The sequence below is a fragment of the Balaenoptera ricei genome, chromosome 8 (assembly GCF_028023285.1).
Source record: "Balaenoptera ricei isolate mBalRic1 chromosome 8, mBalRic1.hap2, whole genome shotgun sequence".
Classification (NCBI taxonomy): Eukaryota; Metazoa; Chordata; class Mammalia; order Artiodactyla; family Balaenopteridae; genus Balaenoptera; species Balaenoptera ricei.
In genome coordinates this window covers 106868516-106895277 of record NC_082646.1, presented here as the reverse complement: position 1 = coordinate 106895277, position 26762 = coordinate 106868516, and the positions used below count along the sequence as shown (strand labels likewise).

The 26762-nt window shown below is 53.5% G+C and overlaps 3 protein-coding genes across 5 annotated transcripts; 1 reads left to right on the top strand and 2 right to left on the bottom strand.

Annotated features, from left to right (window-relative positions):
• Window positions 1-341: 341 nt before the first annotated feature.
• On the top strand, window positions 342-11126 carry NAALADL1 (N-acetylated alpha-linked acidic dipeptidase like 1). The gene is made up of 18 exons (XM_059929799.1): window positions 342-541; window positions 628-800; window positions 883-1004; window positions 1387-1509; window positions 3349-3632; window positions 3734-3838; window positions 4545-4630; window positions 4756-4875; window positions 7794-7879; window positions 7963-8026; window positions 8112-8179; window positions 8434-8525; window positions 8607-8697; window positions 9440-9521; window positions 9606-9779; window positions 9854-9941; window positions 10052-10144; window positions 10459-11126. The coding sequence occupies exons 1-18, from the start codon at window positions 342-344 to the stop codon at window positions 10643-10645; spliced, it is 2238 nt and encodes a 745-aa protein (XP_059785782.1). The 3' UTR covers window positions 10646-11126.
• Window positions 11127-11133: 7 nt separating this feature from the next.
• Window positions 11134-14098, bottom strand: SAC3D1 (SAC3 domain containing 1). 2 transcript variants are annotated; one of them, XM_059929801.1, is made up of 3 exons: window positions 13974-14098; window positions 13207-13846; window positions 11134-12131 (listed from the first exon to the last, which is right to left on the bottom strand). In XM_059929801.1, the coding sequence occupies exons 2-3, from the start codon at window positions 13778-13780 to the stop codon at window positions 11629-11631; spliced, it is 1077 nt and encodes a 358-aa protein (XP_059785784.1). In that variant the 5' UTR covers window positions 13781-13846; window positions 13974-14098; the 3' UTR covers window positions 11134-11628. The 2 variants fall into 2 exon arrangements, with proteins under 2 accessions (XP_059785784.1, XP_059785783.1); XM_059929800.1 differs by having other exon boundaries at window positions 13207-14098.
• Window positions 14099-14499: 401 nt separating this feature from the next.
• SNX15 (sorting nexin 15) lies at window positions 14500-22834 on the bottom strand. Of its 2 annotated transcripts, XM_059931955.1 has the most exons (9): window positions 22629-22834; window positions 20334-20369; window positions 19995-20115; window positions 18557-18672; window positions 18286-18454; window positions 17825-17968; window positions 16867-16953; window positions 15363-15620; window positions 14500-15069 (listed from the first exon to the last, which is right to left on the bottom strand). In XM_059931955.1, exons 1-9 carry the CDS (start codon window positions 22725-22727, stop codon window positions 14963-14965), a joined length of 1137 nt encoding a protein of 378 aa, XP_059787938.1. In that variant the 5' UTR covers window positions 22728-22834; the 3' UTR covers window positions 14500-14962. The 2 variants fall into 2 exon arrangements, with proteins under 2 accessions (XP_059787938.1, XP_059787939.1); XM_059931956.1 differs by lacking the exon at window positions 16867-16953.
• Between the last annotated feature and the right edge of the window lie 3928 nt (window positions 22835-26762).

Sequence of the window (26762 nt, the reverse complement as noted above, 5' to 3'; positions counted from 1 at the left end):
GGGCAGGGATGGTGGGCAGCAGGCCCAGCCCCGCTCTGGAGACAGGGGCTGAGTTCTAGTCCTACCTTGGCCTCTCCTACTGGGAGACCGTGGGTGAAACTTTGTCCCTCTCCAAGCCTCAGCGTCCACGTATGGGTTTGATGCCCCTTGGAGGTCTCTTCCAACTGAATGTTGCAGAAATCGAGCTGGATGTGAAGAGCTCTTGGCCCTTCCTGCAGGACACTCCCTTACTTTCCCTGCCAGCTAGTGGCCAAAGGGCAGGGCCACCTATTAGGTAATGGTTAACTGGACCTGACACCCCATCTATAAGGAGCCACAGCAGCTGGCCAAGACTCCGCAGGATGCAGTGCGTGAAGGTGCTAGGAGGGGTGCTGGGGGCCGCTGCCCTCTTGGGGCTGGGGATCATCCTGGGCCACTTTGCCATCCCCAAGGGGACTGACCTGCCAGCCCCCAGTGCCTCAGCCTCCCAGGACCTGGACCTGGAGATCCTTGAGGCTGTCATGGGACAGCTCGATGCCAACAGGATCCGGGAGAACCTTAGGTGAGAGGCCTGCCCGTGTGCCCCTCCTGTTTGCCAGAGGCTCCTCCCTGACCCTGGGCCCACCCTTCCCTCTGCCCACCCTGCAGGGAACTCTCCAAGGAGCCGCACCTGGCCACCAGCCCCCGGGATGAGGCACTGGTGCAGCTGCTACTGCGGCGCTGGCAGGACCCGGAGTCAGGCCTGGACTCAGCCGGGACCTCTGAGTACGAAGTGCTGCTGTCCTTCCCCAGCCAGGAGCAGCCCAACCGTGCGGATGTTGGTGAGGTCCTGCTCTGGCCTGGGGAGGCCTGTGGGCCGGGGGAGCCGCCGGGCCCAACCCGGACACTGCCCTCTCTCCACAGTGGGTCCTGCTGGGGACATCCTCTTCTCCTCCCAACGAAGTGAAGAGAACCTGACTGGGGAGCAGGGGGACCCCAATGTGGTGCCACCGTATGCTGCCTATGCTCCCCCCGGAACCCCGCAGGTGGGCCTGGGACACCCCCTCCCTGCTGCCATGGCCCAGCTCCCGCTGGCTCCTACCCCAGCTGCTCCCATCCTGACCCAGGGGCAGTTGAAGAAAAGCGCCTCAACTGGGGCTCAGCCCCACCCAGAATTTACTTGCTTCCACACTCCACTACGACTCCTTTTGCCCATCACTTATTCAACAAACACTAATGGGCCCTGCTCAAAGCCAGACCTGATACAGGGTACCTGGACACAGAGCAAACCAGGTGTGACTTTGTCTTGGGGAGCTTATAAGCTCTAGGCGAGGTTGGGGGACAGAATCTAAATCCTTCCTCCTGCCACTCAGCCTTTCCCCTTCTTTCCTGGGCCTGGCTCTAAGGGTCACCTTCTCTGGGGAACAGGGCCTCCTCGTCTATGCCAACCGGGGCTCGGAAGAAGACTTCATGGAGCTATACCATCAGGGCATCAAACTCCAAGATAGCATCGTCCTGACCCGCTATGGGGGTGTAGGGCGCAGGGCTAAGGTAAGCAGCAGCCCCCAGTGCAAGGGGCTGGGTGGGGAGGGGGGCTGGCAGTGGGCAGGAGGATGTGCGAGGGAAGGGGATGGAGCAGGGCTGAGGGGTAGGCCAGCCCTGGGCTCGGGGCAGGAGAGGGTGAAGGACTCCTTCCACCCACCAATGGCCTGCTTTGGCACTCTGCCCAGCCAGGCTCTAGCCCATTGATTGGCCCAAAGAACACTTAGGTGCTGTGTGACCTTGGATATCTCCCCTAACCTCCCTGAGCCTTGGGAAATAAAGGAATTGGGCAAATTTTTCAGCTTTGATATTCTGGAAGTCTAAGTCCTCCTGTGAAGTAGTTCTTCTGAACATTCGACTTAAATCCCTCCTGCTGTCCCCTCCTCAACAACTTGCTTCTTTTCAACACAAAATTTTGACTGAGGGTTACATGTCTGTGTTTTTTTAAATGTTTACTTACTTATTTATTTTAAATATAAAGAGGTATAGAGTGGGAGCAGGGACTAGGGAGTTAGTCTTTAGTGGGTCCAGAGTTTCAAATCTGCAAAATGAAGAGAGTTCTGGAGGTGAATGGAGGTGATGGTAGCACAATAGTAGGAATATACTTAATGCCACTGAACTGTATGCTTTAAAATGGTTAAGATAGTAAATTTCATGTTATGCGTACTTTATCACAATTTAAAAAGAAGTAAAATAAATACATAAATAAAAGATGTGCCCATGATAAGAGCTGGAGGTAAAAAAATGGAAAGAAAAGAGAAGAAAAGAAAGGGGAACAGGCGTGGTGGAATTATACAGATTATGAAACTTCCAGTTAAAAAAAAAAAAAAAGTACAGAGTGAAAAAGTTTTCTCATAATGCCATCCTCCCAAAAGGTAGCTTGTTTGTTTGTTTATGGGATATGTATCCAGAGTTTCTTTGGGAAGAAGAACATATGAAGATATATTCTTACTTACTTCTCCTTTTATATAAAAGTAGCATACAATACTGCTCTGAGCTATGCTTTTTTCACCTTAATACATCCTGAAGATCATTCTCAATTGGTACATAAACTCTGTCCTTGATTTTTTTTCTTTTTAATGTACTTTTTTGTTTTTACTGTCCTAAAATATATATAACATATATTTTACCAGTTTACCAGGTTAACCATTTTTAAAATGTACAATGCAATGGCATTAAGGATATTCACAATATTGTGCAACCATCACTACTATCCATTTCCAGAATGCTTTCATGGTTCCAAATGAAACTCTGTACCCATTAAACACTAACTCCCTTATTCTCCCTCTGCAGCCCCTGGTAACCTCTATTTGACTTTCTGTCTCTATGAATTTGCCTCATCTAGGTACCTCACATAAGAGGAATCATGTGATATTTGTCCTTTTGTGTCTGGCTTATTTCACTTAGCATAATGTTTTCAAAGTTCATTGATGTATCAGAACTTCACTCCTTTTTAAGACTGAGTAATATTCCTTTGCACGTTATATACTAGGTTTTTCTTATCCATTCATCAGTGATGGACAGTTGGGTTGTTTCCACCTTTTGGCTACTATGAACAGGGCTCATATGAACATGGGTTTAGGAGCACATCCTCCTTCTTTTATACAGCTGCATAGTACTCCACTGTAGGGTACCTCAGTTTATTTAATGACCCGATTGATGAGCCATTGCCTAGGCTCAACAGTCTTTTGCTGTCTCAAGCAGCACAGCAACAAATGACTTGTGTATCATCTTGCCGGTGGGAAGACAGATCTGTCCTGGCTTCCACAGTGAGGGAGGGAGGAAGAGGAACAAGATGTGCCCCCTTCTCGCCCCTCCCCTAAACACAGTCTCCTCTGCCTTCTGCAGGCTGTGAATGCTGCCAAGTATGGGGTGGCTGGGGTGCTGGTGTACACGGACCCTGCAGATATCAACGACGGGAAAAGCTTGCCGAACGAGACCTTCCCGCACTCCTGGGGACTTCCTCCCTCGGGGGTGGAGCGAGGCTCCTACTTTGAGTATTTTGGGGACCCCCTGACTCCTTACCTTCCAGCCAACCCCTCCTCCTTCCGCCTGGACTCTGACAATGCCTCAGGATTTCCCCCAATTCCCACTCAGCCCATTGGCTTCAAGGATGCAGAAGTCCTTCTCTGGTGAGCTTTTGCCCTGGGGTCTCCTGCCCACTCTCCAGTGGCCCCCTAACTTCAACCCCCGCACCCATATTTGCTCTGATGGGCCTCCCCCTCCTCCCCAGCAACCTCCAGGGAACCTCAGCCCCGGCTGCCTGGCAGGGAGCCCTGGGCTGTGACTACAAGCTGGGGCCCGGCTTCCGTTCTGATGGTATCTTCCCAGCAGGCAGGTGAGATGGGGCCCCCTCCTCCCCCAACGCTCCCCTTCTCTTCCCTTGTTATGCTTCCTTGCCCCTGGTTTCCTCTCTGCTCACTTCAAGGCCTGGCCTTTCCCTTTCTCCTGTCTCCCAACCCCTCCTTGATTCCAGAATATCTGTCTTGTCTTTGGGGAAGCCTGTGAAACAGCTGCGTGCCCCACAAGGCCCTGTGGGGTCCCCCCACCACCTCATCTTGGACCTCCATTCTCCAGCCGCCCCCTCTCTTGAACACACCAAGCTCCTTCCCACATCAGGGCCTCTGCACTTGCTGTTCCTGCTGATGGGAACATCCTTCCCCACGCTCTGTCATTCCTGGCCAGCACTAACCTCCCCACCTGCCACCAGATACCTGTCAGTGTCCTCCCGAGCCCCTTCACTGCCTGCAGTTGTTCACTTCCTTGGGGTCTGCCTCCCTCAGGAGAGGGAGGCCCCACGAGGGTGGGGTCCATGTCTGTCTCAGTCATCGCCCAGAGCCTGGTACGCTACTGGCATACACTAGGTATCCAATAAGTGAGTGACTACAAAGGAGAATTGGAATCAGCAGAGCTGGGCTCTAGCCTCGCTGTCTCTCCCGGTATTTCTGGGCAAGTGACCTTGCCAGGTCTCTTTCCTGCTCTGGGCCTCAGTTTCTCCCACACTGGTGGAGGGGAAGACTCCTAACATCCCTACACTCCCCCAGCCAGGTGAACGTGAGTGTCTACAACCGCCTGGAGCTGCGGAACTCCTCCAACGTCCTGGGGATCATCCGCGGGGCCGTGGAGCCTGGTGAGCGCCTCCTCACTGCTGCCTGCGCCCCCAGGACCCGGCCCTGCTCTGAGCGCCCCTGACCACACCCCCTCTACCCACCCTGGCTCCTCCTCTTGGGTGTCTGACTCTGCTCCTCCCGCCAGACCGCTACGTGCTGTATGGAAACCACCGGGACAGCTGGGTTCACGGGGCCGTGGACCCCAGCAGTGGCACTGCTGTCCTCCTGGAGCTCTCCCGCGTCCTGGGGACTCTGCTGAAGAAGGGTGAGCGGATCCTGCTCCCCTGGTCCAGGGACTCTCTCCCCAGGAGGTCACCTCCAGCCCAGTCCTCCCTGAGCTTTTGGGCGTCCTGTCCCCCCTCCTCTCTCTCATTCTCCAGTGCCCACTTGGGCGAAGCTTGAGGGCCCTGGGGGCAGACGTGCATGGACACCAGCCCTGGCCTCGCTCGAGTAGCCCAGTGTGGTACAGGGAACTTGTGCAATACCTTCTGAGGGTTTCCTGGGCCTCTCCAATGAAGCGAGGCCAGATGTGGCCTCGAGCGAGGCAGTGCCCAGGCTCTGCCCTCAGGGAGTCTCAGCCCAGTTGAGGCAGGGGTGACAGACAATCGTCAACTCAACACATATGTCCCCCATGGCTACTATGTGCCAGGTCAGTTCTAGGCACTGGACATCCCCCAGTGAACACCAGAGTTCATGCTGTAATGACAACTGTGAAACGTGCTATAAGGAAAAATATCTACCAGGCTTTCCAGATGCAAGCCAGAGCTCAGGGAGGCAGCAGTTCTGGGAGCGGTAGGGGTGGAGATCCAGGTGGAGGGCACAGCATGTGGGAAGCAGCAGCTGGACCAGGTGGCAGAGCTGTATATTTCCTAAAAATGAGGACATTTTCTTTCCTAACCACAGTGCAATGCTCAGAATCAGGAAATTAACAATTTTGCCAATTGTTCTGAAAACTTTTGTTTTATTTGTTTTTAAATGGGCAAAGTACTTTATTTTATTTACTTTTTTGGCTGCATTGGGTCTTCGTTGTAGCACGCGGGCTTTGTCTAGTTGAGGCGAGGGGGGGCTACTCTTTGTTGCGGTGCGCGGGCTTCTCATTGCGGTGGCTTCTCTTGTTGCGGAGCACGGACTCTACGCGTGCGGGCTTCGGTAGTTGTGGTGCATGGGCTCAGTAGTTGTGGCTCGCGGGCTCTAGAGCGCAGGCTCAGTAGTCGTGGCGCACGGGCTTAGTTGCTCCGCGGCATGTGGGATCTTCCCGGACCAGGGCTCGAACCCCTGCATTGGCAGGCGGATTCTTAACCACTGCGCCACCACGGAAGCCCCTGTTCCAATAACTTTTAGAGCAAAAGAAATTTCTGGTCCAAGAACAAATCCAGGATCACACGTTGCACATGTAGTAGTTGCATGGGTCGTTTGTAATAGTTTCTTAGCTGTTCTTTCTTTCATGATCCTGATATTTAATTTGTTGACTGTCCCTCAATTTGGGTTTGTCTGATTAGATTCATCTTATGCATTTTTGGCAGAAAAAAATGGGAATTTTTCATTGCAAGCATGTATCATTTTATACTTAAAAATTTTTTTTAGGGCTTCCCTGGTGGCACAGTGGTTAAGAATCTGCCTGCCAATGCAGGGCACACAGGTTGGAGCCCTGGTCCGGGAAGATCCCACAGGCCACGGAGCAACTAAGCCCGTGCGTCACAACTACTGAGCCTGCGCTCTCGAGCCCGCGCACCTAGAGCCCGTGCTCTGCAGCAAGAGAAGTCACTTCAATGAGAAGCCTGCACACTGCAACGAAGAGTAGCCTCTGCTCGCTGCAACTAGAGAAAGACTGTGCGCAGCAATGAAGACACAACACAGCCAAAAATAAATAAATAAAATTTAAAAAATTTTTTTAAAATTAATTAATTAATTTATTTATTTTTGGCTGTGTTGGGTCTTCGTTTCTGTGCCAGGGCTTTCTCTAGTTGCAGCGAGCAGGGCCCACTCTTCATCGCGGTGCACGGACCTCTCACTATCGCGGCCTCTCTTGCTGCGGAGCACAGGCTCCAGACGCGCAGGCTCAGTAATTGTGGCTCACGGGCCCAGTTGCTCTGCGGCATGTGGGATCTTCCCAGACCAGGGCTCGAACCCGTGTCCCCTGTATTGGCAGGCGGATTCTCAACCACTGCACCACCAGGGAAGCCCTAAAAATTTTTTTTTAATTTTATTTATTTGGCTGCACCGGGTCTTAGTTGTGGCACTCAGTATCTTTTAGTTGCGGCATGAGGGATCTAGTTCCCTGACCAGGTATCGAACCCAGGCCCCCTGCATTAGAAGCGCGGAGTCTTAACCACTGGGCCACCAGGGAAGTCCCTATACTTAAAAATTTTTGGTTTAAAACAAAAAGATGAGGAATGATCAAAGGGGACCGAGTTGCATCCAGAGATGGGAGCACAGCCAGGAGCCCATAGTGCCGTGGAGGGGGAGGGGGAGTCTGAAGGAGGTGAGGGGGCAAGCAAGGACCTCGGAGGCTTCCGGGAGGTGGCTGAGGCCTGTGGCAAGAGCAGCGAGGGCACAGAGACTGGAGATGGAAGCCAGGCTGCGGGAAGCTATGAGAAGCAATGTGGGGCATTGGTTAAGCCCCTGGACTCTGGAGCCAGGCCTTGGATTTGAACCCTGGCTCTGCTGCCTACCAGCTGTGTAATCCTGGCAAGTCATTAAACTTCTCTATGGCTCAGTTTCCTCAATGGAGACAGTCATAGTCTGTCCCTCACAACGTGTTGTAAGGATTTGGCTCAGTATGGATAACGCTCTAAGGAGAATGTGAACGTATCATCACCAAGTGAAGACGATTAGGGGAGAGTTTTGCATAGGATGCACGGAGGAGAGTTGGGGGACCTCTAATCAGCACGGCCAGAGAGAAGAGGGGGATAGGGCATTCTGGCAGAAGGGACCACCTGACGGAGGCAGATCGGTGTTGGCGACAATGTTGGGGGGGGGGGGTTTCACAGCAGAGGAGGGGCGCTGGTAAAAGGAGGATGGAGCCTCAGGGAAGGCTTGGCCAGGGAGGTGCCAGGACCTACCTCCAGTCGCCTGTGCCCCGCCCATTCCAGCCCTCCCTCCCCTCCACATCCTCAACCTTCCCCCTAAGCCACCCCAGGATCCGAGGGATCTTGCCCTCCAGCCCTTTATCCCCCTCCCCAGGCACCTGGCGTCCCCGAAGATCAATCGTGTTTGCGAGCTGGGGGGCAGAGGAGTTTGGGCTCATCGGCTCCACAGAGTTCACGGAGGTGAGCGAGCCCCGCAGCTCGGCGCTCGAGGGGATTTCCGGGGCAGGGCAGCGCGGGGCTGACGGGGTCCCATCCACCTGCAGGAGCTCTTCAGCAAGCTGCAGGAGCGCGCCGTAGCCTACATCAACGTGGACATCTCGGTGTTTGGTATGAGGGGCGGCTGGGCTTACTCGGGGAGGAGGGAAACGAAAGGGCGGGGCCCGAATAGAGTCTTTCTCGGATCCCCTCACAGCCAATGCCACCCTGAGGGCGCAGGGGACGCCCCCGGTCCAAAGCGTCATCTTCTCTGCAACCAAACAGGTGGAAATGGGAGGGGCTGGGAGCTGGGCCGGGAGGAGGACGGTCGGGGCGGGGCGGGGCTACACGGGGTAGGCGGAGCTGGAGCTGGTAACTTATTAGAGGGGCTGGGGGTGGGACTGAGGCTGCGGGGTGGGCCTTGTAGGACACGCAGGACTGTGCGTGGGCTGGAAACTCGGGTGGGCAGAGCGGAGGACCAGCCTGATCGTTGGGCCTGCGGAGGGGCCAGCCCCGAGACTGGATCCCCCTCCCCTCAGATCCCCGCACCAGGCCCCAGCAGTCTCAGCATCTATGACAACTGGATCCGATATTCCAACCGTAGCAGCCCGGTGTACGGCCTGGTCCCCAGGTGAGCCCAGGGCCGGGATGGGGACTCCGGGCTGGTGAGCGGGCCCAGCGCCCTGCAGCCTGACCATCTTCCTTCCCGCAGCCTGGGCACTCTGGGTGCGGGCAGCGACTACGCACCCTTCATTCACTTCCTGGGCATCTCCTCCATGGACATCGCCTACACCTATGACCGGGTAAGCGGACACCCCTCCATCCCCCAGCCCGGTTCCTTGCTCCACCAGCCCCCTCCTCTCCTTCGGGCTGCTCCAGTGCAAACTGCATCCGGCTCCATCACTCAGTAGCTGTGCTACCTCAGCCAAGTTTCTTTACCTCTCTTGAGCATGTTCACTCTCATCTATGTTATTTTATCAAATTTAAGATACAACTGAGTATAAGATGCACTGTTATGATATGCACTATTCAGGAGGGAAAAAAAGCACTGTCAGTTAGTTGCAGGATGACACTGACTGTAAGAAGCATCCTGATTCCAGAGATCTTAAAATGTTTATCTCAGAATAGATTAAATAACAGTATAAAACAGGGGTGGTCTGAGGGTAAAATGAGATAAGGGATGCAGAGTGCCCAGCCTGTCTCCCTGTTTGATGCTCCAAAAGGCCCTTTCTCCCCTCCATGGCTACACCACTCTTGAGTGGTGGAGTTGGGATTTGAATCCTCTTGTCTGACTGCAAACCCCAGGTTCTTCTCCTTCATCTGAAAGGGGAAACTGGCACCTGACCCAGCTTTGCCACTTATTAGCTGTGTGATGTCAGGAAGGTTACTTAACCTCTCTGAGCCTGCTTCCACCTCTGTAAAGTAGGAATCCTAGAACCTTCCTCACAGATGTGGTGACAATTGAATTGAAATAACGTCTCTACATTGTACACTTCCTTCCACTTCCCATCCCAAGCTTGTCACCTCTGGGTCTTGTTCCCCCAGAGCAAGACCTCAGCCCGGATCTACCCTACCTACCACACAGCCTTTGACACCTTTGATTACGTGGACAAGTTTGTGGACCCTGGTGAGGACGAGGGCAAGGGGCATCCTGAGGCTGGAGGAGGATGGGCTGAAGACTGAGCCCTGGCCTTGTCGCCCCTCCTGCAAGGTTTCAGCAGCCATCAGGCCGTGGCCCAGACCGCGGGTAGTGTGCTTCTCCGGCTCAGTGACAGCCTCTTCCTGCCTCTTAATGTCAGTGACTACAGCGAGACCCTCCGCAGCTTTCTGCAGGCTGCCCAGCAGGACCTTGGTGGCCTGTTGGAGCAGCACAACATCAGCCTGGGTACGGAGCCCCCCAACACTGGGGCATGGGGAGCCCTGCACCCCCAGGGCTAAGATGCTGGCTGTTCCCCACAGGACCTCTGGTGACCGCAGTGGAGAAGTTTGAGGAGGCAGCCACGGTGTTGGGCCAACACATATCAGCACTGCAGAAGGGCACCCCCGAGTGAGCAAGGGCTGCAAGCAGCTGTCTGGGAGGGCGGCATCCAGGGCAGGATGCAGGCTGGCAGCTGGGCTGCTGGCTGTAGGGTGACCAGAGGGCCCTGTCACCTCCAGCCCCCTGCAGGTGCGGATGCTCAATGACCAGCTGATGCTCTTGGAACGGGCTTTCCTGAATTCGCGAGCCTTCCCAGAGGAACGCTACTACAGGTGAGCCTATCCTGAAGCTCTTGGGAGGTGCAGTGAGATGAGGCTGGGTAATGGGCACCCGCCGGAGGGAGGAAAATGTCAGTTTTGCTGGCCTTTAGAGCACAACCCCGTCCCTTGAGACAGTTGGAGAGTCAGGCTCAAAGGATGGGAGGCAAATCGGTGAAGGTCACCCTGGGACTAGAACCTACATCTCTTCGCACCCCCAGTGGAGAGGGGCTTTTGTGCCTAGCTGTATACAGGAGCTCTTCCAGGCTGAAGCTCCCCTCTCTCCTGGTCCCTGAATGGTCCTGATCCTCCCCCATTTCTCCTGTCAGCCATGTGCTCTGGGCACCCCGCACCGGCTCTGCAGCCACGTTCCCGGGCCTGTCCAATGCCTGCTCCAAGGCCATGAACACAGGCCCCGGCTCTGCAGCCTGGGCTGAGGTGAAGAGGCAGCTCAGCATCCTGGTGGTGGCCCTGGAGGGCGCAGCAGCCACCCTGAGGCCTGTGGCTGACCTCTGACCCTAGCCCTCATTCTTCAGCTCCCATCCCCACCCTTTATCCTAACCCTCTCCCACTCCAGTTTTGAGTGTGTCCCCGTCTCTCCTGATGCTAGGAAAGGGCACAACCACAGGACCCTCTCAAACTTCTGAGGCAACAGTTCAGGGCCCCACCAGTGCAGACACTTGAAGGGAGTGACAAGCCCCAGATGAAACTTTCCCTCTTCCTGGCTCTTGGTTGGCAGCGGGTGAACAGGAGATAGGGATGGTGGGGATGGCAAAACCACCAACTGCTCTTGGTGGTGGGTGGGTGAGCATGGGACGCATAATGCCAACCTTAGATGTCAACTCAGAGACCACCAGAGCTACTCCTCAGCGACCAGTGGGGAAACTGAGGCCAGGGTGGATAGGGCATTACCCAATTTGGGTTCCTCTCCCCCCACGCCCCTAGCATGTCTCAACTCCTCCCTGCCCTTCCCAAATAAATTGAGCCTAGCTGTTGTCCCTGCAAGACAAGTTCCTTTCATTTATTTATTTATTTTTAGACTTATTTTATTTATTTATTTTTGGCCACGTTGGGTCTTTGTTGCTGTGTGCAGGCTTTCTCTAGTTGCGGCGAACGGGGGCTACTCTTCGTTGTGGTGCGTGGGCTTCTCATTGCGGTGGCTTCTCTTGTTGCAGAGCATGGGCTCTAGGCGCACGGGCTTCAGTAGTTGTGGCGCTCGGGCTCAGTAGTTGTGGCTCACAGGCTCAGTAGTTGTGGTTCGCGGGCTCTAGAGCACAGGCTCAGTAGTTGTGGCGCACGGGATTAGTTGCTCCGCAGCACGTGGGATCTTCCCTGACCAGGGCTCGAACCCGTGTCCCCTGCGTTGGCAGGTGGATTCTTAACCTCTGCGCCACTAGGGATGCCCAACGAGTTCCTTTTACTGTGTGGGAATCATGAAAAAAGAAACCTGAGCACTTCAGCCCCCAGTCCTGGGGCTCTGGGAGACTGCACAGCCCTCCTCATGCCGCAGACTTGGGTCTGTCCACAGCCTCATCTTCCTCCTCTGCCGTGACCACCTCTTCCAGGGTACGCCCTCCAAGCTTGTTCCCCACCAGTACTTGGCAGGTCCCGGCAGGTGGCAGCCCCTCCTCAGTGTAGCGACCCCTCAGGAACACAACTCTCTCCTGTCCATCTAAGGGCAGTCCATGGGCCTGGCACAGGTCCCGTGCCTCCTTGGGCCCATCCAGGGCCAGCAGGTGGACCATGAAGCCCAGGGGCAAGGTCTGGCCTTTGGGGGTGCTCAGGGCACGAGCGAGGCGGGCCAGGGCTCCCCGGCGGGCACGGCCCACATGGCACTGCACGGCGCAGCTCTGCAGGTAGGGCAGGGTCCGGAGCAGGCGAAACAGGCGTGCAGCGTTGCCTTCGCGGAAGGCAGAGTCGACTGCCAGGGCAGTGCGCAGGGCCGGGCAGGAACGCAGGGCAGTGGGCAGCTGCAGAATCTCGTGAAGGGCCTCCACCGAGCCTGTGAGGGCGGGAAGCCTGAATGAGGACGCTGATTCCTTCTGGAGCAGGCCCGCCTTCCGTGCCATCCCCTTAGGTCTCCCCCTATCTCCCCTCCCACCTGCTCGGGTCTTCAGGCACGCCACGTCCTCGGGCCCTCCACTGAGCTCATCACCCTACCTCACTCCCCACCCCACCCCCACCTCCCAGTCTGGCCACGCCCCTCCCCCAGGCCAAGCCCACCCTCCCTCCCCCTTTCCCCCTTGGCTCCTTCCTAAGCCATATCAGAATTTGTTGCCAGAGGTTCCAGAACCCCTTCAAATAGTCTGGGTCCTCATAATAAAGTGAGGCAGTGTCTACCGAGGAAGGAAACAGGCCCAGATAATTTAATGACTTGCCTCAGACTGCCTTAGAGTTTGTATGTAGTAGAACTTGACCCAACCAAATCTGAGTTTTCTGACTTCCAGCCCAGTCCTTTCTCCACTGCCCTAGCTGCCCCAAGGTTTGGGAGTTGCTTCTGCCACACCTTCCTCTGTCCGCCTGGTGAGGCAATTATTTTTTCAAATTCTGCCTCTGCTCCTCTTCCAAGGAGAATCACGACACTGGAAACTTGGGTCACTTTTTGTAAACTGAGGCTTCTGACCCATTAGTGGGTTGTGAAGTCAACAGCATTTTATTACAATTAAATAGAATTTATTAAAATGAACCATCCATCCATAGAAAAGATCTAGTCTTGAACCTTTTGTTTCAGATACGTTTGTTAGCATATGTGTTCTTGGCTGCTTTGTAACACTGACTGAACTGGAGGTTTAAAAAAAAGCTTGAAAACCACTATCTAGGTCAACTGTCCCATTCTAACCCCATCCCCTCCACTTTTGTAACGAGAAAACTGAGACCCAAAAATGGGAAGAGACAGGCCAGAAGGTCCAAGTAGGGGCTCCGTGCATCTTGTGCATTGGCTGAGATACACATTTAGGAGGCAGGGATGGAAAGGGAGCTACTGGTGAGGTTTTAAAGCTTCTCCTTCCTTTCCCGGCCTCCACTGTCCTCACAGAGGGCCGCCTGCCCCTTGTTCTATCGCGGGGACCCCGACTCACCTAGGTTATAGAGCAGAAAGAGGCTCTGGAAGGTGGCCTGGCGGGGGTGGGGCCCGGCGCCCAGCGCATAGCAGCGCCGCAGAGAACCAAAGCCCTCCTGCACCTGGGCCTGCAGCAACATCGGGTCCGCCGGCCCGTGCGCTGTGCTGGGTCCGAGCCGCGCCACCACTGCCAGCAGCACTGCCAGCGCCGCTTCCAGCACCAACGCCGCCTCGACGTCGCCCGCGCCCTGCAGGGCCAGGTCCAGCCGCACGGCGCGCAAGCGGTCCGCCACGAAGCTGGCTACCTCCGCGCGGGACGCGTCGGTGCGCTCCACCACCTCGCTGGCCAGGTAGCGCACGGTGGCCAGCAGCACGGACGGCGGACGCAGCAGACTCGGTGGGGGCCGGATCTTCCCGGCGGCCGGCCGGCTGTACTCCTTCACTGTGCGCTGCGGATCGGCTCGGGGCCTGTGCCCGCGACACCCCGGCGCTACCTCGAAGCGGTGCAGGCGGCGCTCTTTCTCGCGCTGGGCGCGCTCAGCGGCCGGACACATGTCCACGCACGTGCCCACGGGCAGCTCGTAGCCGGGCATGGGTGGGCTCGGGGGGAAGGATGGGCGCTCAGCATCCGGTGGACAGGTGCGGCCACTCGCCCCATCCTGCGGGAGAGCACGCCAAGGCCGGCGGAGGCTCAGGGGAGGCGGGGCGGGGCCGACCCCGACGGGCCCGCCTCCCCGCCCTGGTCTAAGCATCCCCGTCGCCCGTTTGGCACCGCCGTTCTCTCACCGAGTCCTGTCGCTTCCCACAGATCTTCGAGCAGGCCTCCCGAGATGCTCTGCGTTGTAGTTCAGGGTCAACACTGTTCCTCACGCTCAGGCCCAGCTAAAGCCCGCACATCATGCAACTCTGCGGTCTGGGGCACTCCCATGATGCACCGGTTTGTAGTCCCTTCCGCAACCAATCGCTTTGTAGGAGAGGCGGGGCAGGAGTGGGGCCACGCCTTCCCAGGCTCCAGCCCTCTGAATCATCACGGTTTGGCTTTGAACCACTGGGCTTGAAGTGCGTGCACCCGCTTTGGTTCCTCTTCACCCAATAACCGGGCTCAAGGGGCCTTGCTGTCATTCTCTTATCTTTCTCTGGAGACTCTTCTCCCTATTTTCTAGATCAGGGGTCAGCAAACTTTTTCTGCAAAGGGCCAGAGCAGTAAATGTTCTGGGATTTACAGGTCGTAACCTGTCAACTCTGCAACTATTCAACTCTGCTGGTGTAGTGAAAAAGCAACCATAGACAACACGTAAACAAACGAGCCTGGTTGTGTTCCAATAAACTTTTATTTTTTAGTTACTTACATTTCATGTAATTTTCACCTGCCACAGAATATTATTCTTTTGAATTTTTTCAACTATTAAAAAAAAGTAAAAACTCTTCTAGCTTGTGGGCCTTACAAAAAAAAGGCAGTGGGCCATATTTGGCTGCGGGGCGTAGTTTGTAGACCCCGGTTCTAGATGGACAAACAAAGAGCCTAGGGACCAGAGCTGCTGCTCACATATCAAGATAGAGACAGGCAGGATCAGACGTGTGAGTCCCTGATTCCAAGGTGGCAGGTGTGGTCATGGAGCTGAGAATTCATTATTTGTCTCATTCTTGGTCCAGTTACACACAGAAATGGCCTCTGGAGTTACAAGACCAGGAGATCAGGCCAGGCACCAGGGAGAGGAGAAGAGGGTGGCTGGCAGTGCTGGAGCTAGAGTCCTGGGAAAGGGTCCTCTCCCGTCTCAGGGTGGGAGCTGGGACAGATGCAGGTGCAGGATTTCCTCTGCCCGCTTCAGGTACTCAGCCGCCTTCTTCTTCACACCCTCCCGGCGGGCAGGTGATGGGTCACCTGTGAAGACAGAATGGCTCAGCGGAGGCACCTGGGTTCAGAACCCCTGGTCTAGCCCCTTACAGTTCAAAGCATCACCATGTGTCTTTCCCTGCTCCCTGGGAGGCAGATATATTCTCCCCATTTTACAAATAAAACTGAGGCCACAAGAGGTAAAGAAACAGCCCAAGGTTATACAATTGGTCAGTGAGGAGCAATTCTGATTCTTGACTTGCTTGTTTTTTACTTTCCTCTCCCTTCACTGCACCATCCAGTACCCCAGGCCTGACCCTCCACCCTCCAGTCCCGCTCACCAGGAACTCCCTGAAGCAGGATGTGCACACCATCCCGGTAGCCCTGCAAAGCTGCAGGGTAGGCGCCTGCCTTCTCATCCCGTAGGGCCTGGGTAATGAGCTCTGTGGCTTCGCTCAGATAGGCAGGGGTGGGTCCTCCTTCCTCGTCCTCTTCCTCCGCCTGCCCTCCTGGCTCCCAGGGTTCCTGGTCCAGTCTTTCAGATTCTGCCTCCAATGCTGCCAGCTCACCCATGTGGGTAGGACTGGGGCCTACGCCTTCTGCAATCAGATATGGAGGACTCAAGACAGACTGGACCTCCTATTCCCAGGGCCTGCTGCCCATCCCCAGACCTCTCTTGCCCACCAACCTGTCCTGGGTTCTTCAGTGCCTGAGCAATCCAAAAGCCACTTGTACATAGCACACTAGCCATGATCTATTTGATTGGTGGAGTTCGTGTACTTTGGTAAAAACAGCCATACCTCCCTAATTCATTGTTTCCCTTTCCTTCTTTCTTTTTCTTTCTTTCCTCCTTTCTTTCTTTCTTTCAAGGTATAATTGATTTACAATATTATGTAAGTTTCAGATGTACAATGTAGCCTAATTCTTTCTTTAGGTACACATTAACATTAGTTTGCAAGCTCTGGGTCACTGGTTCTACTTCCGTCCTGACTACGCTTGACCTATAAATCCAAGAATTTCCTCCATAAAGTTTAACTGAAGGATGCTAGACCAACTATGCCAGGTCAAGGGTAGAAATGCTCCAAGCCTTGTAATCTTAGAATAATGGATCCAGAAAATCTCAAGGCTTTTTTAAGGTCTTACAATTTCAGCTGAGGCCCCCAAATGTGAAGACAGTGGGTGGTAGGTATTCGCACATTCCAGAGAGAAGGGCTCTTATATCCTCTAGGACTGGCAAAGAGATGGTTAAAGATGCCCTCCATAGCTTACACAAAAGAAGGCTAGAGATTTGGTGAATCTTTGATGAAAGGGCCTTTGAAGGGAAGGTGCAGGACTAGGAACCACCACTGCACACCACCGGCCTGGAGAGGGAAGGGTGGGCCTCTCTCCAACCCTATCCAAGGGACTCCATGTGGAGACCAGGGGCCTCTTACAGGAAGGGGAGGTGACATCTCACTTCCCAGTTGGACTACAGCCCTCCCTGTGTTGCTAATGGAGCAGAAGACGGAAGAGTTCTTGGGACGCCCTAGTACTTGAGCTCAAGAGCCTGGTGTACGTGCTGAAGAGAGAGAGACGAGCTCCGGCTCCTCGCCTGGAGAATTCCGATGGTGAAAGGCTGGCTGGAGGTGCCCACAAAGTGGGGCAAGGGTAGGAGGCAGCATCTGAGTGAAGTGCACTTCCAGGCCTGGTGTGGGCAAGGATTTAGGAGTTTGTCCGTGGGCCAAGGGAATGTCTTATGGGAGCTGCCTTTGAGGAGTCTTGACAGGCTCCTGCCCAAGCATCTGGGCACTGGGTACCCCAGGGGGCTTGGCTGGGGCAAGGCAGAGTATCTGGATGCCCGCTTACCTGTGGCCGGTTCATCAGCCATGGTGACACCACTCTTGCCTTTCCCCTCCAGTCCCTTCTTTCCCTTCCCCAGCCCTGGGAGCGGGGCTGGGGGGGGAAGAAGAACAAGAAGAGTAAAAGGACAGTCCTCACACCCTTGTCACCATGGCCAAGGGCAGTCAGGCCTGAGCTGGTGGGAACGTGGATGGGAGACTGAGGTCCTGATTTGGATCGGACCCCAGAAAGCTAAGGGCCTGCCCAAGAGGTCACCAAGGGAAGCCAACAAAATGGGCTTAAAAAGACTGCTGCGGAATTCAAAATGAAACTGCTGCATGATGATCCGGAAGTGCAATCAGCCACTTCAATACCCCAGTCGTAGTAACAGCATAAACTTGGAGAATTTTAAAACGGAAAGACCCCGTGTCTCAGAGCCTGGCATGGTCAAGTCCCTGATCTGACAAGGAGCTCAGGACCAGGGCCTCCATGGGGGGTCTTCCATCTCTGGTGCCCTCACATGTCAGTGGCTGCTCCAGGGGCCTCCTCTGCTGTTCTCTGAGCCCAGACCTCCCCTCCCTTGACCAACAGGGCCTCTTGGCAGAAGATCTACAGCCAGACCCCGAGCTAGCCAGGAATCCCCACCTCGGGCTTCCAGCAAAGGAACTGAAACCCTCCCGGGGCACGGTGACACCCTGCTGGTTCCACAGCTTTCTCAGGGAGAAGATGCCACGGTGGGAAGTGGCTCACTTCCTCCGTGGTTGCTCACTGTACAGGACCATCCAGCTTGCCAGCGCGGGGGAAAGGGCACTGCTTCTAATTCTCACCAAGGCTGCCTTTCGCCCACAGGGGCCGCCTTTCTCAGATTTACACGGGCAAGGCGCAGGCCAGCCAGTGGCTGTGCCCGCCTCTGCCTCCCTGCCCCTAAGGACCTCCTGCCCAGCTCCCCCCCTCGCCCCACCCCTCACTTGTCCCAACTTGTTACCTTCCTTGGAGAAGGGGTCAAAGAGGGCAAGCTCAGCCTCGGTGAGGGGGCCTCGGCCGGGGGAACTGGACGCCTCCTCGATGCTCCCACAGTTAAAGAGGAGATCCAGGGCCTCCTGGGCAGGGCTGGATGGCAGGGGGTCCACTGAGGAACAGATCATTGGGGACATTCATGCCTGCTTTTATTATTTCCCAGCTTTCAAAATGTAATTACCCTCTCACTGTATCCTTCCAGCAACCACAGGCATAGATAAGCCCGTTCTTAGGGTTTGTGCCCATTTTACAGATTAAGAAGCTAAAGCCCAGAGAAGGAAAATGACCTGTGCAGAGTTCCTCAGCAGGATGGTGGTAGAGGAGCTGGGAAACACCCCAGGCTTTTCACTGAGGAGGGAGTGGTCCCCACCCCCCATATACACATGCTCTGGGCCCTCCAGCCCTGGCTTCTTCTCCCACCCCATGTACCTGGCACCTCCAACTCCTCGAGGCCCCTCCTCTCTGCGGGGAGCGGCTGGGGCAACCAGGGCTCATGAGGCTGCACCCGGGGTTCATCAGGGGGCGGTGTGGGGATCAGAGGGGGTGGCAGGATATGCACGTCTCTGGACATCTCGGAGGGCCGTGTCACCTCCCCACCCTTCAGGAGAGAAAGACCAGCCAGGGGGAGTCACAGGGTGCAGCCTGGTGGGCAGGTAAGCTTCCCAGGTGCGGGGGACGGGCGAAGAGCAGGTACACATACCCGGAAGAACTCCTTGAGTTGGGGGCTGTTGTTGAGTGCGGGGATGTGCACAGTAAAGCGAAGCAAGTCCTCGGCCCCCTTCCGCCGCTCCTCGATCACCGAGGCTTCAAACCGGCCTGCACCCGCCAGGACAAGGGGCAGGGAGAGAACAGTGACCCACAAGGGCTTCTGGCCCCCAGGCCACTTTTCCTGGTTCTGAGGAGCCCACTGCCCCCCTTCCCATTCTCCTAGGAATCTTCCTTGGCTCAGTCTGGGGTGAGGGTCTTGCAAGGAGTGACCAATCTCCCTATTCATCCGTTTACCAGATGTTTGTTGAGCACCTACTATGTGCTAGGTTCAGAAGGTAAATGAGAGAGAAGCAAGGTCTCTGCCCTCATGCATATCACATCCTAGACAGGGGGAAGCGGGCAACCAACAGGAAACAAATAATTACAGGTGGTTTTGATGTATTAGGGAGGAAAGTAAGACTTAGAGAGGGGAGGTGACTCACCCAAGGTCACACAGCAAGTGGCCCCATTTTTACAGTTTCACTGTTCTGGTCTAGGTATCATGCAGAGTTATTTAACTCTGGGCTAGTTATCATGCTGTCAGGGTGGGTAGCCTGCTGTACTTCCCATTACCTGGCATAATCTGCCAGGAACGAGCTTTCACCTTGCTACAAAAGAACATCTCCTGTGAGTCTAGAGATACACGTAACAAGGAATATGAGCCTCACATATAATTTACTATTTTCTAGAAGCCACCTATTTTCTTTTTTTTGGCCGTGCTGCACCAGCTTGTGGGATCTTAGTTCCCCGACCAGGGCTCGAACCCGGGACCACAGCAGTGAAAGTGCCAAGTCCTAACCACTGGACCACCAGGGAATTCCCGAGAAGCCACATTTTACAAAAGTAAAAAGAAACAGGTTCATTTTAATTATACACTCTATTTAACCCAGTATATCCAAAATATTCTCATTTGAACATGTAATCAATATGTAAATTACTGAGATAGTTTACATTCTTTTTTCAGTGTGTATTTGACCAGACAGCACATCTCAGTTCAGACTAGCCACATCTCTGGTGCTCCTCAACCACAGGTGGTCCGTGGCTGCTATTTCTGGACAAGCGCAGGTCTAGAGGAAACACTGGCTTGTGGCTTGTAGTTCAGGTTCTGCCACTTACAGGTCAAGCCCCTTCATCTCCCTGAGCCTCAGTTTCCTCACCTTGAAAATGGGGCTAATGAGAACAGGAATGTTAAAGGGCTCGACACACAATAAGGGCAGAGCAGTTTCCCCATCTGTCAAATGAGGCCATCTATCTCTAAGGGCCCTTCCAGCTGTCTGAAACACGTCTTTGCCAGGAGTTTCAGAGTCCCTCTATCCAGCCCTCACCAGCAGGGGTCCCCTTTGCTCAATGCCCTCTCCATCTTTGGCCTGAAAGCTGGGATCAAGACTCACCAAACACCTGGGCGCGGGGGAAGGCAGGGAACTCCTCCAGGCGGCGGAAGAGGTTGCGGTGGGTATAGGCCAGGTCTCCATGCAGCTTTCGAAAGTCACTGTACCGCTTCCAGACCACCACCTAAGAGGGACACGTGACTTGACAGGGCTGAACAACGGTAGGAAGCGGCCTTCCCCACCCCCAGCCTGGCCCCACACTGTGTGTGCATTAGGGCACAGCACCCCCTCCTCCCAGGGCCAGAGAGGAAGGGGGCTGGTCTCCTGGCAGAGTTACCCCCGTCCCTTTACTGTTTCCAGATCTGGAATTGCGAAATGGTCCCTTCCTCCCAGGAGGCTCACCTCTTTGACATCCTCCGGGTCCCTCTTTGAGATGAACTGAGGAAGAAAGTTAAGAACCAGTGAGACCAGAGATTGACATTGCAGACACCCCATCACCCTGTAAAATCGGAGCCACCTCCTAGCCACCTTCAGAGGGGCAGAGCGCTTTGGCCAGTGGTATCAAGGTGTCCTGGCTTTAAGGCTTTGAGTGTAACTTTTAGCAGTTTTTCTACCATGCACCTTAGTTTCTTCATCTGTCAAATTGTTACCGGTCCTTGGACTCTTTAATCAACAGAAATTGATGAGGCCAGCTGAGAAATTCAGGCAAGGCTTCATTGGGACCTAAGGCTTTACTGGTTTGGGATGGAAAACAAGTAACATGTGCCCTTATCCGCTGTCTCCGAGGAGGGTTGACTGTTTCCTTAAATGGGGTGAGGGCAGGGGCGGATCAGTGGGTTGGGCTGGAGGGGCGGCTTAGGTGGTCTGCCCACCCCCTTGGTGGTGCTGTGTGCAGGGAGCATGCGCAGTACCCTGCTTCTGCTCCAGGCACCTCAGAAGCGGCAACTGGTTTGTGGTCTTTTTGTATCTTATTGTTCATAATTGCCTAGACTTTGCAGGCACGCAGTTATTTTTAGCCCCTTATAGTTTCTTTGTTTTCTGTTTGTCTAGGTGCAAGTGCAGGCACTCCAGTAAAGGGTCCCAGGCCCCAGCCTGTCTCAAAATGGGAGGCTCCATCCCTAAAGGCCCGTCTAGAGGACTCCAGCCTCAGCCCAACTTTTATCTCAGTTCCTTCAAAGGGCCAAGTCCCTGCATCTCCTTCTGAAACCAAAGAACCCCAAGTTCTCTAAAGAATGAGGTTCTGTCCCAGGAGCCATTTCTCCCTTAAAGGAGGAAGCCTGTGTGTGTGAACACTCCCGGACATAGAAGAAACCCTCACTGGGGTTGTGACCCAAGAAGAGCAGACTGGTGTCTGAGGTGGAAAAAAAGACTCCATTTCCATTATGTTACGTTCATAATAATTAAAAAAAAAAAATCCTACAGCTTGAAGTAACTCTGACAGTTTTCAAAACATCTGTTCATTATCCTAGACCCCAGGAAGGCAGACATGATTCACATGCCCATTTAAAAGATGAGGAGGAAGTAGAGGCTCAGAGAGGGGACATGACCTGTGGAGGGACTGCTAGCACTGAAACCCTGGACTTTGCTTTTCACAACAGACTTGCCTAAAATATTTTGGATAAAAGAAACTATATTTAAAAACCATTGAGGAGGACTTCCTTGGTGGCACAGTGGTTAAGAATCCGCCTGCCAATGCAGGGGACACGGGTTTGATCCCTGGCCCGGATAGATCCCACATGCCACGGAGCAACTAAGCCCGCGCGCCACAACTACTGAAGCCTGTGCACCTAGAGCCGGTGCTCTGCAATGAGAGAAGCCACCACAATGAGAAGCCCGCGCACTGCAACGAAGAGTAGCCCCCACTCACCACGACTGGAGAAAGCCCGCGCACAGCAACAAAGACCCAACGCAGCCAAAAATACAAACAAATAAATAAATTTCTAAATCACTTTGGAAGTCTCTACATTTTTGCTTCACTTTAATAGTCATTAATGCACCAGTTTAATATTTGCCTACTTCAAAATTGTAAAAGTACTAAAATTTTACAGTGAAAAATCTTCCCCAGGCAGTTATTGTATATCATTCTACAGATACTCTGTTATACTGTTTGTTTTTAATTCTTTTCATGATTTCTTCCATCTTTATATATGCTTATAACGTTGTTACTGCTTCATACATCAACTTTAGTCTTTATCTATTGACTTCCTGCTGTGTGAAGAGACTTACTCCTTAATTTCTTTTGACCTGTATGAATTTTTAGTCATCCACAAGCATTATTTATTTTAAAATTAAAAGTAATTCAACTCCTTAAAGGGCTTTTCTGTAAATATCAAACAAACCAATAGACAAAACTTACTCCAAGAGATTGGAGAACTAACCAGTATTTGAGTTGAGCCAGAGTATTCATGTTAACTTAAATTCACAGCCTGACGGATAGATGCCACGCGTTGCGCGTGGCCACCCACACCTCACAGTCTGGGCACTGCCGTCACGCCCTTTTAAAAGGGCAGCGCCCTCCTATGGCCCCGCCCCTTGATGGCTAAAGAAGTAAACTAAGGCGCTACCGGCACCTCCCCTTAAAGGGGAAATCCATTTCTGTCGTCTAAAATGGGAGCTTCCAGCAGCGTCTTGCCTTAACGTAAAACACGGCCCCCCCTCTTGTTAAAAGGGCAAAGTCCCCGCTGGGCCCCACCTCACCTGCGCCGTCACTTTGTACTCTGTGTAGCCCTTTGGGTGGGTCCGGGGTTCGGAGACTGTGTAGTGCCGCAGGAAGTCGTCCTTCGCCTGGCGGGACATGGCAATCGAGCTGGAGCAGAGCTGACCGCCGGCTTCCGCCTCCTCCACGCCGCCCCCGCCCCTGCCCCTCCAGGTCAGTCTCCGCTGGCCACAGCCTCTCCCGGGCCTGCGCCTTTCGTCCTCGGGCCCAGGGAGCTGGTCGCAAGTGACAGTGCAATTCTCGGCCAGGGCGCTTGGCCAAGGGAGCGTCTAAAAAGTCCTCGGTTGTTGGTAAAGCAGGAACTAAGTGATTTGAGAATAAGGATTGGGGAGGTTGGATCAACTCAGGTCTGCTTAGAGATAAGCCCACCCCATGCGATCGTAAACCCTCATCACATATCTCCAAATGACTTCTCCTTTGCTTCCCAATTCCCTTCTTTCATCCATCCACCCAACTTTTATTGTGTTCAGTATGTGCCAGACATTGCCAAGTTATTTCCCTGTCTCCTTCCCGAGGATTCACTAAATTCACATTTTCTGGAAAGGTGGGGGGAGCAAAAAGAACTCCAGAGACGCACAATGGTGTCATAGGTTCTGAAGTCACATGTCTTACTAGCTGCAAGAGATTCCCTTAACTACTCGAGCCTCAGTTTGTCATCTCTAGAATGGGGATGTTGATAACAGAATCTACTGCAGTGGATATTTCTTTTTCCTTTGTTGATCTGTCCAGCGTTCACCCCTGCCTCTTTCTGTTAGCACCATAGCACTAGATCTTTAGAGGTAGTTTGCTAGTATGTGCAGCCCTCCAGCCTCTTAGTCCAGAATCCAAAGGTGCCAGCCCCTTTCCTTGCCCCAGGTCCCAAGTGGGGGCGGGGGACTCCCTCCTGAAGCCTTGAATCTTGAGTGAGGGACAGAGGGCACAGTGCCTGGCAAGGGGACTAAGTTGTTCCTTGAGTACAGTGCTGGCTGCGGGTTTGGTCGCCCAGCCTTTGGAACACTCTGTTTTCTAAGCCTGGATGTCTGACCTCCATCGAGATGCCATGAGTTCCCAGTATCCTTCCAAGAGAGGCTTTTTCTGCTAAAGGCTGTAATCTGTGTCCGGGCAAACCATCCAGGACCCTGACTGATACCGCTGAAACCGAGTGGGGCCTGGGCACAGAGGCCTCCTTTTGTCCACCATTTCTTAGAGGCAAGACTCCAGCCTCCATGACCTTCCCTGAGTTCCAAAGGGCGGATTTGAACAGTTGCTAATCAAGGGAGGAGCAGCCAAGAAACCCCCTGAGGCGAGATTAAAGGGACCAGAGAAGCCCATCAAGATTGAGATGACCACCTGAGATTAGCCTGCTCACGCCCTTGTCAGAGACCCCACCTTTGAACCACCATTATAAAACCCTCCATCAAATCCTCTGGGGTCGGGGCACATAGTTTTTCGAGACAGAAGCCCGGTGTGTTCCCCTTTGCCTGGCAAAGCAATAAAGCTATCCTTTCCTACTTCACCCAAAACCCTGTCTCCGGGATTTGATTTGGCGCCGGTGTACAGAGAGGCCGAGCTTTCGGTAACACCACCACCACCAGGGTTCAAAGCTTGAATGCAGTAGTATGGGTGAAGTGCTCATGGCTACTCTTGTTACTGGAACTCAGATGAGTGGGCGCTGTAACTCCAGAAAGAAACACAAAGCAAACTCCCAAATCAGACTCCTGGGAGCAGGGAAAGAGGGGAGTACATCCAGGAGGTGTTTGGGAGAAGGTTGGGATGGAGTGGTGTCCCCTCCCACAGCCCACACCAGGGCACCTCTGAAGACCCCTTTAGACATCCGCTCCTGGTCTTCAGAGTTCTCTCAGCAGGACTGTGGCTCCAAGTTCCCTTCTTGCCCATCATTCCCTCCCCTCCCTTGCCCAGATGAGTGAGTCAACCCAGATCAGTGGATGGCTGAGTTCACATTGATTGGATCTGCTTGAACTCCTACTGGTTCAAATAATGATAATTATAGCTGACATACAGCGCGCTTATGACACACAAGGAACACACCCATTTGGTCCTCCTCCCAACCCTAGGAGGTAGGTGACACTATCTTTAACCCAGATGGGGAAACTGAGGTACAGACAGGTAAAGCAACTTGCTCAGCGTCAGTCAGTGAGTGGCAGAGCCAGGGTTTGGCTCTGGAGACTGGGTGTCCGCTCACCGCAGGGATGGAACCTTGGGGACCACAGTGCCAGTCTTGCACAGAGGACAGGGCAAGCGGTTCTAAATTTCTACACTAAAGGACAGTTTATGTTCTAAGGTTGTCCACCCAACATCCATTTCCCTTCCTCCACGAGGGATCCTAGTGGCAGTCTACGAGTAAATCAGTATCTCTTCCTCGCCTTTCCCTTGGGAAAACTGACCTTCCCTCATAAACACATTAGGCTCCCTCTATCTGGCACTTGAATTTCAAGCAGAGAAACAAAACCAGAATACAATTGAATATTACTCAGTCATAAAAAGGAATGAAATTGGGTCATTTGTAGAGACGTGGATGGACCTGGAGACTGTCATACAGAGTGAAATAAGTCAGAAAGAGAAAAACAAGTCTCATATATTAACGCATATATGTGGAATCTAGAAAAATGGTACAGATGAACTAGTTTGCAAGGCAGAAATAGAGACCCAGACGTAGAGAACAAACGTATGGACACAAGGGGGGAAAGGGTGGGGATGAATTGGAAGATTGGGACTGACATATATACACTAATATGTATAAAATAGATTAACTACTGAGAACCTGCTGTATAGCACAGAGAACTCTACTCAATGCTCTGTGGTAACCTAAATGGGAAGGAGATCCAAAAAGGAGGGGATAGATGTATACATACAGCTGATTCACTTTGCTGTACAGCAAAAACTAACACAACATTGAAAAGCAACTATACCCAAATTAAAAAAAAAAAAAAGAAAACAGGTTAGTAGGGTGTAGTGGCTAAGCATGCTGGGTCCAAATCCCAGCCCCGCTGCTTCCTAGCTAGGTGGCTTTGAGTAAGTCACGTAAACTTCTGGAGGCTCAGTTCTTACACAGATGGGGACACTAAGAGTCTGTGCTGCTTGGGGCTGTTCTTCAATGTGACGGTAAGTGAGAGTGCTTCAAACCGAACCCTACAGAGTAAGCCCCCCCCCCCCCGCTGGTAGGACCACAGCAGGGGGCCCTGTGAAAACATCCGTCTATCTTGCCACCTGGATGGGGGCCCTGGCATCCCCCCCACCAGTTCCCATTCTTTCCCAGCCTCAAAGAGTGCCCTTTAGCCTTCAGGGAAGGCCCCTTCCCAGCTCTGCTCTTGGCGAGCTAACCTGGCTTGATGTCCACATACTTCACCGGAGACCTTACCCTTCTGTGCTTCCCAAGAGCCCTTGCTCTGCTTTCCTTTATTCTTCCTGTAATTACCTCTACTTGAACCAATGCTGCCTCACAGGGCTGTGCAGGTTGTCCACTGCACATGGGTTCCTGGCTGCAGTGGGAAGCTGGGAGCTGAAATTCAGTCCATGTTCCATTCAATAAGCTGTGAGCCCTGATGTGGCAGTGCGTTCCTTTTTCTAATTCATACCCTCTGATGGTAGCAGTTGCTCTAGTAAACTTTCCTCCCATCCTCTAGCCAGAAAACTTCTACTCAGCCTTCACTCTCAGCTTTTTTTTAAAATTAATTAATTAATTTGGTTGTGTCGGGTCTTAGTTGCAGCCGGGGGGCTCTTTAGTTGCAGCAGGCGGGCTCCTTAGTTGTGGCTCGCAGGCTCCTTAGTTGCGGTTCACTGGCTCCTTAGTTGCGGCATGCATGTGGGATCTAGTTCCTGGACCAGGGATAGAACTCGGGCCCCCTGCATTGGGAGCGCGGAGTCTTAACCACTGCGCCACCCAGGGAAGTCCCAACTCTCAGCTTTCATGTCACCTCCTCTGGGAAGCCCACCTGGACTCTTCCAAATGCAATTACACAGCTCTGTCCTGTGCTTCTATAATTCTTTGCCATCCCTTTGACACAGCGACAGTTAACCCTCTGACTGAAATCATCTGTCCCTTTCTGTCCCCCACTGGACTGTGGGTTCTAGGCAGTCTCTAGAGCTGTTGAATCAACAAATGACTCAGCCAGGAA

Coding starts and splice junctions, on each gene's coding strand:
- NAALADL1 (XM_059929799.1), top strand. CDS start 342: ATGCAGTGCGTGAAGGTGCTAGGAGGGGTGCTGGGGGCCGCTGCCCTC. Junction 8,027..8,111: donor CGTGGACATCTCGGTGTTTG/GTATGAGGGGCG, acceptor ATCCCCTCACAG/CCAATGCCACCCTGAGGGCG. Junction 8,698..9,439: donor TCGCCTACACCTATGACCGG/GTAAGCGGACAC, acceptor TTGTTCCCCCAG/AGCAAGACCTCAGCCCGGAT.
- SAC3D1 (XM_059929800.1), bottom strand. CDS start 13,939: ATGCTTAGACCAGGGCGGGGAGGCGGGCCCGTCGGGGTCGGCCCCGCC. Junction 12,132..13,206: donor CTTTCTGCTCTATAACCTAG/GTGAGTCGGGGT, acceptor CCGCCCTCACAG/GCTCGGTGGAGGCCCTTCAC.
- SNX15 (XM_059931955.1), bottom strand. CDS start 22,727: ATGTCCCGCCAGGCGAAGGACGACTTCCTGCGGCACTACACAGTCTCC. Junction 20,370..22,628: donor AGTACAAAGTGACGGCGCAG/GTGAGGTGGGGC, acceptor TTTCTTCCTCAG/TTCATCTCAAAGAGGGACCC. Junction 20,116..20,333: donor ACCCGGAGGATGTCAAAGAG/GTGAGCCTCCTG, acceptor TGTCCCTCTTAG/GTGGTGGTCTGGAAGCGGTA.